This window comes from Genypterus blacodes, unplaced genomic scaffold (assembly GCF_046128005.1).
Source record: "Genypterus blacodes isolate CSIRO-AG114 ecotype Tasmania unplaced genomic scaffold, CSIRO-AGI_Gbla_v1 ptg000029l_1, whole genome shotgun sequence".
NCBI lineage: Eukaryota > Metazoa > Chordata > Actinopteri > Ophidiiformes > Ophidiidae > Genypterus > Genypterus blacodes.
Window position 1 is genome coordinate 1 of NW_027466842.1, and position 14,830 is coordinate 14,830.

General features: G+C 42.6%; 1 protein-coding gene across 1 annotated transcript in view; it reads left to right on the forward strand.

Moving 5' to 3' along the window:
- Positions 1–4: 4 nt before the first annotated feature.
- tmtopsa (teleost multiple tissue opsin a) overlaps positions 5–14,830 on the forward strand; it is a gene marked incomplete at its 5' end in the record, with an annotated part of 40,438 nt that continues 25,612 nt past the window's right edge. Inside the window, 2 exons of the mRNA XM_076144737.1 lie at positions 5–149; positions 6,553–6,881. Of these exons, the coding sequence (XP_076000852.1) occupies positions 5–149; positions 6,553–6,881 (474 nt within the window). The remainder of the gene's footprint in view (positions 150–6,552; positions 6,882–14,830) is intronic.

The window sequence follows — 14,830 nt, forward strand, 5'->3', positions numbered from 1 at the left end:
CATTAACCTGCTCCTGATTAACATTTCCATCAGCGACCTGCTGGTGTGCGCACTGGGGACTCCGTTCAGCTTCGCGGCCAGCACGCAGGGAAGATGGCTCTTAGGAGAGAGCGGCTGCGTGTGGTACGGCTTCGCCAATTCTCTTTTCGGTGAGTTGAGATGCGGGAATGATCGTGTTGGAAGTTTTATATGCCTCTCTCTTTCTGTGTGCGCGGTGTGTTTTAGTTTCTTAAGCGGTTCTGCCTGATGGTGCGCCGTGTGTGTGTGTGTGTGTGTGTCTGTGCTGCGCGCTGCGATCTGACTGTCTGTAGTAGAAAAGGTAACATATTTGCGAATGAATTAGATTATCTCCTATCTGTGTTTATTCGTAGGTGATTGCTCTTTATTGCCAAATCAAACTTTCAAATCCGTCTGATAACGAGCACGTACGCACAGTTTCAAAACCTAAATCGTGTCAGGTTTGAGACTGATGAGACTCAAACCTTCGGGCGTAGTTCATCCTGATCGGGCTGGTGTGTGGTGTGTCCGCGTAAACGAGGTCATTCAGGTTCTGAGCAGAAGTGCAAGATATTGTTGATGCAAAGCTCCCAACCTGCGTGTGTGCGTTTTTTTTTTTTGTGTATTCCGGGTTGCAGAGACATGAGAGCAGCTGGCGGGGGAGAAGATGCCAGCCAGCGTGCACGGCTGAAGATTCTCCCCCGGACAGATGTGCAGGCTTTGTGCATGTAATGAGGCAGAGTTGTAAAAAAAATGATCCAGAGCAGCTGGTGTGATATCAGTTATGATGACAGAAGACCCCTGGAGCTGGAGATGCATGCGTTTATAGTAAAATATCCTGATGTGCTTTGTGTTTCCACAGATGCTCGGTCCTTTGTTTCAAATTTCATTATGAATTCCAGAATCCTGTGTGATGAGATGTGAAATCTTGATTTGGTTGCTGCAGGAATGAAGCAGTGCACAGTTTAAGCTGAGATAGATGCCTCAAAATGTCCATCATCATGTAGTTGAGTGGTGTCAGGAGCACTGGGCTGCCCTGACGGAGTGTGTACGTGTGTGTTTGTGTGTGTGTGTGGGTGGTGACAGGGGTCTCAGGTCCAAATGCACCAGCAGCATTTGTTGGAGAATATAATTTACCCACGGGGAGGAAGCTGTAATGAGAACGGGGATGCTGATGTCTACCTTTGTGCAGGAATGCTGATATCCATGCAAATCGGCACACTGATGCAGCTGAGGAATAAAAAAGGAACTCACTCACCTGGAACCTGACCAGGCTGGGATGATGTCTGAACCAAACCTCAAAGAAGCTCAGTTTCTGTTTTTGGGCAAGCCAGAGGTGCTGAATAAAAGATGTGAGCGAGTAAACAAACTAAAAAGAACGAGGGAGACTAATAGTTATCCTGTGAATTCCAATTCTGTGTGAGAGGGGTGAGACAATGAATGGTTAAAACATGCTATAGCTAAGCAGCTTCCATGATCATTTTAAGTGAATGAATCAGAATCCTCCATTAGCATTCCATCGACTGAACTCATTAGATTTTCTGAGATGTTCCCACTCAATCATCAATCGTTGAATTTGAAGTTCATCATCTTTTAAAAACTGAAAATCAGTTTACTGGGAAAAGTTAGTGAATGTACTTTCACAGGCTGAAACATATAATGAAATATTCAGCACTTTTTTTTGGAAAGAGAATATAGATTGATGTGGAATCAGGAATCCTGCCGACTCTCCAGATGTCTGATGTCCGCAGCCGTTACAAATTTGGGGGAAGTTTTGTGGAACGGGCTCATAAATCTTTCACATTGTGTCGGAGCTCATCTCGTTTAAAGCTTCGGGGGGAGATGCACTTGAACCCAAACGCAGACGCTGTGGACTGGGAGAATTGTTGTTACGAAACTTTCTCTTTCTTTTGTTCATCACCTAGACTGGAATAATCGAGTTCTCTGAGTTTTAACTCTCAAGCTGAACATTTGAGGAACAAAAAAAGGCAGAAATGAGACAGAAATTGTGTGTTAGTCCCTTCAAACACCTTATTTAATGAAGGACATTAATATGGAAAATCAGCAGAGGAACCAACCAAAGATTATGACCTTTTCCATCACAATGTGATTCCAATCTTCCCCCTCCCTGGCCGGCACGTTCCTTTCCTTCACTTATTGCCAAACTTAACTCATGCTGTGCACTCAACTCAATTCCATTAAATTGAGTTTTTGCTTAAGAGCCCCCTTGAATCTTTCAAACCACTAAACCGAAAATAGACCAATCTCGCATTCCTCCACTTCCCTTTCGGATAAAGTCCCAATTTCAAAACACTATTACTTTTCTCTGTCATAACACAGGCAATAAAGTGTCTCCCCTTAGCTTCAAGCCATGTGAATGTATAGCAGCTTGTATATCAGACACTTTAAAAACTCAAGTGCAGTGTTGAGATTATCAGAAGCCGTGTTACGCTGCGATCCACCAGGAATTTATTAAAATCCATCTGCCAGGCGTTTTGGCGTGTACAAGATACGACAGAACAGGAGGGGGAGAGAGGAGAGGAGAGGAGAGGAGAAGAGAGGAGTGATGGCTGGCAGACATCATTAGAGCCTGCCTCCGTTGGGTTATGGTTGAGTAATTCTTCAATGAGCTGATAAAGCTAGAGTGAGCGAGCGACAGAGGGAAGAAAAAGTGAAATTCATCGTTTCGATGAATAACGGCGAATAGAGCAGTGACAGTGGGACTGTGTGTCTGGATAACGCTCCTCACCCTGAGCGATGTGACGTCAAATTAAAGAGCGGCGTGCACTGTGGATGATAAAAGACGTTGTGAGTCTGATGCTGGGACGTCGGCTTCCATCTCTCTGTTTAGCCTCCAACTTTTTCGAATTTTTGATCGTCGAAACAAAAGACTGTGGCTGTTTTGACTCGACGCTGCGAGCACAAGATGAAGACAATTTATATGTGTGTGTGAGTGTGTGTGTGAATACAATCCAGCGCACACCATGTTCTTTTGCCACCAGCCCTCCTGGCACCCATTCATCTGGATCACCTCTCCTTCTCACCTCTGCGCTGAACTTCCATTGTCTTCCATTTATACTTTGGAGGGAGGAGGATTATTATTTCTTTGACATCCTGCCATTAGTTCTTCTTGCACAAACACACACACACACACACAAAAGCACAGAAACGCTCTCACATATACGCAACACCTGTCTTAAGTGATGTTAATTTGTTATGACGGTTAGAAGTTTAACTAATGAGAAAGAGATCAGAACATCGGCGCTGTACAAAGAAGGTGAGAGTGAGTGAGCCTGCTAATGAGGCCGGGTTATAAAGTTGGAGTTAAAGCTGTCGGCTGTGCTTGACGAGTGTCTGGTTTGAACACATGGATATGAAGCTTTGCACAGCTGGAGTTGTTTGTCTAAGCAATCATCTTTACGGTGGTCTGACATGTGCAAATGTGACTCGGTGTTGTTCGGTGTCATGGAAGAGATACGAGAGAACAGAAGGAAGTCCTGCAAAGCTCAAGACGTGTTGATGCTTCAGAGTCTTTCATTGTTCTTTGTGTTCCGTCGGTGATTTTTCGGGCTTTTCCACTTCTGGTTCCGGCCCCTGGTCGTAATTGGTCGTGACGTCACATGGCTGGTTGAGGCTCTGGCCACTGACGCCTCACTGGTGACGCATTAAGTCATGTAATGTTCCGATCAATTACAGCCAGGGGGCGGTATCACAAGAGAACCACAACAAAGGACCCAAAGCCATGGTGTTGCAAGAGCTCATGCATTTTGTCTCACTTCTTTTTAAGTAAATTGGGGCCTTTGCATGTGATTTATTACCTCCCCGTTACAAGAGCATCTGACTCAGTCCTATATGAGGTCTGCTATCCTGCATCCAATCAATTTTCTTTCACCTGGCGCCTCATTTATAAAGCATTGCATAGAATCTCGACTAAAACAATGCGAACGTTGAAAACTGAAATAACGCATGCAACAACAAAAAAATCGGATAGAGCCATGCACACATGCACACACACGCACACACACACACACACACACACACACACGCACACACGCACACACGCACACGTACAGTATTTCAATGGTCAATGCAAATGAATCAATACCTATTGAAACTTTGCAGAGGCAGACATTCCTCTATACTTGTGCAAGGAGGAGATGAGAACAAATGTTTTAAATTTGGTGGCTTTAGCAGTGGGATGACAACGGAAAAAAAAGTTGAGTGAAATTGTAAGCGAGTTGAGTGGGAGAATGTTGCTGCAGCTGTAACCGAGTAAAATAATAAAGTTGCAGCAGCACAACTTCTTCCTGGATTTGTGAGCATGTGGAGGATCTGGATGATGGTGCAGATCTCTTAAGATTTAGGAGAGTTAGAGTTTTTCTCTCATAACGCAGGTCTGTGCAGCGACTCTGAGCTGCTCATCTGTACAGAGGGTTTGGAAGCGGAATGAGGAGCTCATGAGGGAAGGATTTAACAGATGATCTATACGTTATCAATAAAAACAGTAAATCAGAGATGTAGCTGTTGTGACTGTTGTGCGAGAATCCAAGTTATACATTTGCCCCTTTGAATTGAAATGATTTGAGAAACATGAATATCTGGCTTCATTCACTGCCTGTCAATCACCTCCTTGTCTCCAGGATGTGTGTATACAGAGCTGTCACACCTGTGTACACACTCTCACGTAGAGTTTGTCATTATAGAGAGTGGCGCACGCAAGTTTTAAGCTCCGATCATGCAATTGTTATAAATGAGGCCCCTGGTATTCCACGCTGGTTCTGAAAGCAACCTGGTAGGATTGGGGGTGACAAAGGACTGGACTGGTGACCCCGGACCTCGGAACATATAATATGTTTTCACCTGTCTTTTGGTTTGTCTTTTACCAGTACTCGCAAAAAACTAATCTCAAAAAAGTGACAGATTTTGATAAAAGTTTGAGGAAGAGTTGATTAGATTTTGTTCAGAGGTGAACTGTAGGTCGCCTGTTATTTTTGACATGACCTGAAAACTAAGACACTGATCTTCATCGACAAATACAGGCATCTGTATCTCCAGGATGAGTGGGAAGAGCGAAATGAATTATGTAGTGCTGAGCTCCTCAAGTCACCTAGTACTATTTCTACTGCAGTAACAGAAGCAATGGACGGCTCACAGTCATAATGGGAGGAGGCATATTGCTCCGACAGCCATTATGATCCAGTCAGGCCTGCACAAACACACACAGCAACACACATTCTATAAGTCATCATCTCCAATCTGCACGGTCGCATCCCGTCCCTCCTCATTCTTCAGCCGCCTCTCTCTTTAGTTTTGCCCTTTCTACGGCCGCTCCTTCCTTTCACTTTACATTTCTGCAGTTGCTGTGCTGAACAGGCACATCAGCCAAGGCTCTCCGCTGCCTTCATAGCAGAGTGTCCAGTGGGCGTGGAGGGTGGCCTTGTGTGTTATACTGGGTCCAAAAACACTGAGCATCTGCTGAGAGAGAGAGAGAGAGAGAGAGAGAGAGAGAGAGAGAGAGAGGTTTGTGAGCAGATATACAAAAGTGTCTGGAAAGGCTCAGTGCTGCATTTCATTACATTGCTTCATTCAATTGTGTGCAACAGGTAGTGCCATTGCATCTGATTCACAGCAGTGTGTGTCTGCTGTTGGCTCTGTGCCTGGTGTGGTAACTGTGCATGTTAGACGACCCTACCAACACATTCTCTTTTATTTTGCTGCAGCCAGACTGTTTCCCTTTTGAAGCCGTCAAGTACAAAACCAAATTGATCTCGGTGTTTGATGCTATGAAGCAGTGTTTTGCGATGACTGAGCGTGTTTTTCCTCTCGAGAGTAGATAAACATTTGGACAGGTAGTCTGTGTTTATCTGTGTTTGATGGCGGCATTAGGTGTGAAGGAGCTGATGGAAGAACACCTGTGCGCATGATGGTTACAGCTTTATTTTGAATATCTTTCACAAGGGATCATTGAGACATTCTGAGTCTGGCACACCAGGATGTGAGCAGGAGCTTGTATGTGTTCTTTGTGGAAGTAATAGAATGTTGATGCACATTGACTCTAACCAGCAGGTTCTACAGGTACATGAGGCAAATGTGACATGACTCTTTCCTTGTGGGTTCTGTTTAGCTGTCATCCTACTACATCCTACATCCTAAGACTTTCACCTCCTCCCAAATATGAAAAAGGCTGAAAGATGAAGGTCGGCTGGCGTCAAACAATGACGCCAAACCAGCTGTGAAGGTCCTTCTGTGGTGTATCATCTTTAAAAGCTTGGCTCGTCTACCATACTTGATGAAGTAGAGACCTGACAGATGGCAGCTCTCCGTGTTGGTTAGGTTTTTAGGGAATTTGAAGTTTTTCATGAAGTCATTCCGAACTCTCACTAGTGGAGATTACAAGGTTGTTCAAAGTAATAACCCTCTGAGCCTGAGCCATTAATGCATCACTGATGTTACACCCTGTCTGTCTTAAATGCAGTGCTTTGTCTCGTAATAGGGATTTTCCCTTGCGGTACTATATTCACTAGGTGTGTATGTGTTCTACTTCCTCTGCTGCAGGCATTGTGTCGCTGATCTCCCTTGCTGTCCTCTCCTACGAGCGTTACAACACCATGACGGCTGCCACCAAGGCCGACTCCTCCAACTACCGCCAAGTTTACTTTGGCATCTCCCTGTCCTGGGTCTACTCACTCATCTGGACAGTGCCGCCCCTCTTTGGCTGGAGCAAGTACGGCCCAGAGGGTCCCGGGACCACATGCTCGGTCAACTGGACAGCCAAGACGGCAAATAACATATCCTACATCATCTGCCTGTTCGTCTTCTGCCTGGCTGTGCCGTTCCTGGTGATTTTATTCTGCTATGGCAAACTGTTGCACACCATCAAACAGGTGAGTTCATTTAGCTTTCTCTCTTAAGACTTAACACAAAAAGTTTGGTATTAGTGGGGCTTTTCCTCATAATGTTACTGCATCAGTCTGTCTGTAGGTCTGTGTTAATTGGTCTCCTTTGTACTGGTTCGTCCCCCGTAGAGAGTCTGTTGCACAATGCTGCGTTTGAGTTCTGTTGGAAATTCAAGAACACTAATTTTTACAACTTTGAAATTACAATCGAGCGACTCCATGTATTTATTTGCATTTGTTTGGTCTTCTCTTCGTCTGAGAAACACTTTGGTTTTTTTCGGTGCCACATTACCAAGACCTTGTGATGAGCACTCAAACGCAGCATAAGTGGAAATCACACAATCAGCACAACAATACAGCAATTTGGATTTCATTAGAAGAAAACAGTCTCCTTTTTTCTTTATAAATAATTCAACAGGTTTACAAAGAAATGGGACCACCTGCAGCAGAAGTGCAGAGGGCATAGTATCTCATTATTAATGGTAAATTCGCCATCTCATATTTAATGTGGTTTTGATTTATTGCGGTGAGAATCTCTACTATGTACTCTATACTCTCTTCCAAACCCCTGCCCAAACTGTCTTACTCTTATTTCTTACTTTGAGACCACATAAGGTATTTCACAGTGCCGTTATTAAATGCTGCCTCTCCACATCCAACAGATATGGCAGCAGTAGAGGAAACATAACCAAATTCGATCAAAATCTCAAGAAAGTGCCTATGGACGTAAATCAAACAAACGATGTAAAAACATAAAAGTAAAATATTGATTCTTGCAACTTCAGCATGACATCATCTCCTAGTTTTCTTGTCTTTGTGAGGACGGGGGGGAAGAAATAGCTGCCTGCTAATCAAAACGTGTGGCTTGTGGCAAGAAACATTCTAATTAAATTCAAGCAGATCAGAGAAGGAAAATAAAACATGGTGTATATCCAAACAAGACAGGTTCATGATTCAGCCAAAAAAATCCCAATAAAACAAAATAAATCTGTTCGCTAGATTTGCTGCAGTGTCGCCGAACAGATTCTACGATTTCCCTAACTGAACACACGGACATCTGCTGTCCTCCTTACACATTTGTCTTTGCTGTGTTGCTGGATTACCGATCGCTGTAGTTGTTGATCAACCAATTTTACAGCTCAAGGCCACTTTTTGCTCTCCTAAAAGCCGAACCTTTCATTTAATTTCCCTAAAGCCATAAGGAAGTCAAGCAAAGATCTGGAGCTGATTTATAGCTTTATAGCTGATTCGGCGCACTTTAATGGATGTAACTTTACAACTTTCCTTTCAGAGGGATTATGATCCATAACCCACAGCAATGAAATCATCCGGGGCTGTCGCTGTAACGCCATAAAATCAGCCTCTGGGTCATTTTCAGTGGAGCTATGTTTATTAATGACACATGAAAACACGATATTCGAGGGACACGTTAGGATATTGATAAGTTGAAGGGGGGAATATGAAACTGTGCAAAAAACCACCGCCATCCACTTCTACTCTTGCTGCAGCATCATTGTGCACAGTCGAGACAGCGTGGAAGGCAATGCTATGTCTCTCCCCGAGGAAAACACACACACACACACACACACACACACACACACACACACACACACACACACACACACACACACACACACACACACACCACACACACAGCTTGCAAGGAACAGGTCCCAGAGCAATTTTGGTGGGGATTACAGCTCACGCAAACTCTCTGAACATCATGTCTTCTCAAATCAACAATGTTGTGTGCATGTGTCTGTGAGCATGTGTGTGTGTGTTTCAGCTCTTTCTTTGTGTTGTCTTTTCACCCTTGTTCATAAATTTGCATCAGTTTCTTTCACTATCCCTATTCTCTTTCCCCCCCATTCTTTCTCTTTCCTCTCTTTGCTCATACACATTCTTTTCATGCTGGCAAAGAAGACAGGCAAAAGAAAGTAATAGTGTTCAGTCCTTTCTCTCTCTTTGTCTTCATCAGCTTGTCCTTACCCAGTTCTCTCTCTCTTCTTTCTGTACTTTATCTATTAAACATCAGCTTTTGCTTTTCTTTGTGCCTGTCCTCACCCTTTGTCCTTTCTTTGTGCAAGATTACCAACTTGAACTGGCTGCATTCTGTATTTTTTTTGCACATTTTAATGCCTTGCTGTGTTGTTCAAGGCTAAATTCAACCCTTTGGAGCCCTTATTCTGAAACCTCCTGGTGTGTTTCCCCCTCTAGACGGGTTTGTTTGCGGCATCTGCAAACAAACTACAGGTCTGAATGCAGCCTTAGACTTTCCTTCTCCCCCTGACGATGCAATGTAAAGGCTATAATTCTCCTGTCTGGTGTTGCTGGAACGCATTGAAGCAGTCAAGCAACTTGTGCAATAAAGGCCGAAGAGTTGAACTCCCCAATCTAATAAAACAAATGCCCTGGGGATTTGGCCAAATGGGGAAAACTGAATGAATGCATCCTCAGTTATCATCTTCACATCTCATGTCTCATTCACGGTCTGACCAAATATGAACCAAAGGCAGAGGGGGGCATAGAGACTGTGGAGAAAGTGAAGCGAGGTGTGGGCTTCTTTTGCGCAGAGACAATTAAGCTCTATCAAATAGCGAGGCAATCTGTTGTGGAGCACCATCTGTGCATCATTACACAGGTTTGTAACTGTCTGCAGAGTCTGGTCATGTCTCCACACGTCTCTTTTAACCTGCGGGAATGACGATTCACTGCAGAGGTTTTTTTTTTCCTCAATGCAGGCATCCGATCCCCAACCAGCCAGTAGCAGATATTTTGGAACTACGATCAATTTGAGGAATGCGCAGTGAAGCTACTGGAAAGTGAAGGTGGTTCTCTGCAGAGGTGGACGAGTGATCAAGCTTTGATTTCTCATATTGGTGAGGTGTATTGTTTGACTTCCTGTCTCCTTGCAGCCTCCTTTGCTTCCTTTCCTGTCTACTTTCCCGAGACATCCTGATGGTTTCTCGTCTTATTGGTGCACCAACTTGCCAAAACTCCTCAACTAAGAAACAGGAGAAGATAATATAATATGGTGATCTCTGTCCTACTCCTGGATGAGTGGACGGAGGAGAGAGAGAGAGAGAGAGAGAGAGAGAGAGAGAGAGAGAGAGAGAGAGAGAGAGAGAGAGAGAGAGAGAGAGAGAGAGAGAGAGAGAGAGAGAGAGAGAGAGAGAGAGAGAGAGAGAGAGAGAGAGAGAGAGAGAGAGAGAGAGAGAGAGAGAGAGAGAGAGAGAGAGAGAGAGAGAGAGAGAGAGAGAGAGAGAGAGACCACAGTGCTCAAGTGACAACCTGCTGTTATCTAATCTTATGACCATGTGGTCGTCAGTGTTAAACTCGCTGCCCTTCAGATGCTCAGTTTGAGGATTTAATGAAAGCATTGGACGCTTCAAAAGTGCAGACAAGCAGACAAAGACACACGGGCCAAAGCTCTCACTGTCTGTCTGTGCTGTCTGTCTGTTTGTGTGGCGTGTTTGTACTGAGGGAGTTTAGGTGGTTACTAACACACAGAGGAGAGCAGCTGTGATCCAGGTGAGTTTGTCGTTCATATATTTTTGGTCGTGACAGAGATTTTATATCTTTTTTAAGTGGTTCTTGTCTGAAACCTGTGACTACACACGCACAAATTGAGGTTTGGGTTTCTGAGATGGAGGTTCATTTCTGAATCATCTTTAAAGGTCCACGATCACATCATTATATCTTATGGTGGAAAAGAGGCGTGGAGAAGTTGTCTCAGCTTGGCAGTGTGCAGCAATGATCAAAGCTACTTCAGTCGATCGCTGGTCAGATTGTTTTCATTGCTTGCATTTTATGATGTAGGGGTCGGCATAACTATCTATCTATCTATCTATCTATCTATCTATCTATCTATCTATCTAGACACAAAATGCGTGTTTCTAATTAACTAAAGTTAAGTTAAGTCAACATTGATGTATTAGTTTGAAAGAAACTGTATGAATGTCCAAAATTACAAAAGTAGGGCAAACAATTCTGAATCTGGCACGGTGTTTCAGTCTTCCTTGCCTCCAGACTCTCTTCTCCATAACATTTCATTAAAATGTATTCCTAAAAGTTATTCTACAAAGACACCAACACCTGAAGTAAAAACACAACTTCCTTTGGCGGAGGTAATAACTTCAGTGGGAACAGAGGAAAGGACACAATTTATACAGGCACACACACACACACACACACACACACACACACACACACACACACACACACACACACACACACCTAGAGCGTCTTTGGTGGCCGGGGCAGCAGCTCTCTTGTCTCATGGTTTCACTCCTTGGGGTCTGAATACTTTGTGACTCAATCGTCCCTGTGGAATCCAACATCCATAGTTTTAAGTGCTACAGTAATTCTTCAACATCCTACAGACAAGACAGAGGCAGGGATGGAGAGATAGAAGAGAAGAAAGAGAGAAATAGAAGTAAATGAGGCAGAGAAATTAAAGTGGCAAAGGGGATGGGAGGGAGAGAGAATGCCGGGGCCTTCATTTCCTGCTGTCAGAGGTCACATGCAGTGACATAGTAATGGCACAGTGGTAATTTCATTTGGCACGAGCAGACTTTCCTCCTCTGCTTACCTTTCATTGCTGCTGTATGGTAATTTCATGACTTTCAATGACCACAATAGGCAGGAAGGGGGAATTGTAATGCAAATAATGAGCAATTTTGGATTTAAATATTCAACCTGTGCCTCCACCTACGTTGCTGTCATTCAAAAAGATGCGGTAGAAAGTTTGTATTCCTACACTAGTTATATGCTGCACACATGGGAATAAGTGTGTGTGTGTGACTGGGCTTCTAACATCTCTAAAAGGATATACTGCAGTTTGAAAGCAAATTTGGGTCCTGCTACCATTTAAGAATGTCCACTTCATCTAAAGCGTATTTGATTGGACATGATTGGTGTTAATGCCCGTCTTACAAAGGTTACAGCCTACTTATCCCTCCTGATTCTACCTTTGAAACACTTGAATTGGTCCAGTTTGGGTCTTAATGTTGCACCTGTGAAGAACTCAAGTCTCCAGGTCCATAAACACTTATCTCATCATACTCATCACGGCAGGAAAAGCACAGGAGGACTTAAACATTGCTTGTGTGCAATTATTCATGTTATTACTCACAACGGTGTCAGAGTGTCTGTTGTTCCACAAAAAAATCCATCACTAAAAACCCATTAGTCCCATCCAGGAGTGTTATTGCTTCAAACCTCTATTCATCCCTTCAGTCACACAAGGACAATCGATGCTTTTAAACCAACATTCATTCAAAAGGAGAAAGCAACATATAATGGCAAAAATTATTCCACCATTAACCACCATCTTCACCTACACGCACACACACACACATCACGCGCTTATGATCTTTGTTGTTTTGTTGAATCTGCTCTAGGATGAAACTCCTGTTCTCTTCAGATGTGCACTTCTAACACTTCACTTGTTTACTCTGCCCTCGAAACATCTGCCAGCGCTCAGTTTTCTCAATTTCACTTTGGACTGTTTTTGCACTCTCTGCTCTACTCTGTGTGTTCCTCATTCTAACGTCTTCACACATTCATTACTCTAGCTATGGCCAAAACATGCAATTAAGATGTAGGCATAATCTAGATCTCTAGAAGTGAATGTTTGATTGCCTCCATTACAATATAATCAAGGTTTGAACATGCATGTAACACTGATGCAATCACTTCTCTCTCACTTTCACTCTCTCCTAAGTCTTGTTCTGTATTATGTATTCAGTTCCATCATCATCCCCTGCAGCTCCTGAAATATTTGGATTTTTGTCGACCAGTTTGAGAGACATCTTACTGTCACAATGACGTAAATTTGAGTTTCATGTCAGCAGCCCTGCATCAATCATTTTGAGATGGGTTTATTTATGGAGAGAGGTATGACAGTGGAACGTGCGTTTCCAGAGAAGGAGACAAGAGGCAGGAGTAAGTAAGAAAATGTAAGGGTTCATTTCCTAAAGTTGCTAATGTACTAAGCACAGATTTTAAGCATTCTGCTCTTAAAATGAACACGCGTGTTAAGTTTCAACATAACACTGTGTGAATGGAATTTATTATATGAAACCTCTTCTGTCATTTGCCTTTGCCAGCTTTTTGAAATGTCTTCAGTAGTTCCTCTAGTTGATTTGCATCACTGTAAAATGTTTTGATGTTTTTTTTTACTTTGATTAGTATTCAACATCACTGAATTTATATTTTATTTTATTTTCCACTTGTTGAAGGCTCCATGTTGGACAGAATCCACCGTTCAACTGAGTCTGTTAAACTCACACTCAGACACCAAATGCGTTTTGTAGGCATGCTCATTCACAATAGTGTAATTAGCTGGAACATTAGTAAATTAGTAAATTAGCTTTTGATGGTAGACGTGTGTCCGACTTTGTATTTCACCCACAGTACCTTTGCGTTAACAAACCCAGAAGTGGGACTTGTGATTTATAAGCAAGCAGAGGTCACTGTTCTTCTTGAACAGTGAGTTATCTGACCTGCTGAAGTTTTCAGACAGTTTCATTATGTCTTTGCTGAAATAGTGATAAAATCACTAATTACCAGAAAGCCAAAGTGAGGTTGGCAAGACGGATGCAGCGTTGTAAAAATCAGGCCATCAACAAGTTTTTATGCTTGGACTGGGAGTCGTAACTAGTGAACGACCCTTGTAATTAGACATTAAGACCATTATCTCTGTCTAACCAGAAAAGTAGAGAGAAAGAAAAAGTTCTAAAGTCCTTCAGACGTTAGAATCTGAGTGAGGTGTACCGGCTAAGAAGGCTATGCTTTAAACATACAAGGACTCTATTTGACAGTAGTTCTCAAAGCTACTTGCCATCAAGACAATATATAATTAAAGGGTTGTGAGCAGTGTTGACAAAGTTACATAGAAACAGAAGCTTTTAAAGCTACAGGCTTCAAGTATTCAGCTGTGGCCACCATCAGTGTGTAGTACCTACACACTGATTTCTCTGTCTGAAAATGAGAAAGGTGACAACAAAACCAAAAACGACCTATTATGTTGGAAATCAATTCTTGTAATCATAGAAAAGAGCCTTGCAAAACCATGTAGAAAAGTAATCAATGTGCATTTTTCAATAAAAGCAGTCGGCCCCTTCTCCTAGAAAATAAATGTCAAGCTAAGATTCACCTGCACAGTAAACACGTCATACCAAAACACTGATCTAATAGCTCAGGAGCGTTGCATGATCATTGTCAGTGTCATCAGAATGCACTTCTTTTAACATCATAGTCAATACTGATATAAAGAAATATCGATAAATGAAGGTTTGAGTATAGCGGATCCAAAGTGAGGAAGGATGATTGCTTTAATGCCACATGTGAGAGGCTTTGGAAGTGGATGATAAGGACAGATAAAGAGCTATTCAGGCTCTTCAATACAATACAGCAGAGCAATAAAAGACAGTAACAACATATTATTACAGAAAAGATTTATATGATTTGGGATAGAGAACTGGATGGAATCTAATAAAAGAGGAAGGCCATTAAAATCTTGAGAAATTGATGTATTCCTAAACCTTTCTAAAATATGTGCATACATTCAGTCAGTTCCTTTCTTTCCAACACACACTCAGATATACATTATGCATATGCTCAACACGTATCTCTACTATACTATACTATACATCCTCACTCATACTCAACTGCACTCATTATGCAAAATGATGAGGTGGCGTTATTTACCTGTGGCAATTTTGTGACAGTTGACAACGATGCCAGTAAAATTTGATGATTCTTGTCAGTGCTTCTATTATTTTCTTGGCCTTCACAACTTATCTGTACCCATTTTCTTACGGCTTGGCTCTGCCTGGATAATAACTTGAATTCTCTGAAAACCTTTTGGCTTTTTTTATTGTCTTCTTGCTTTTCTGCTCCATGCAAAATTTAGGAGCTACTGTAAATCAGGA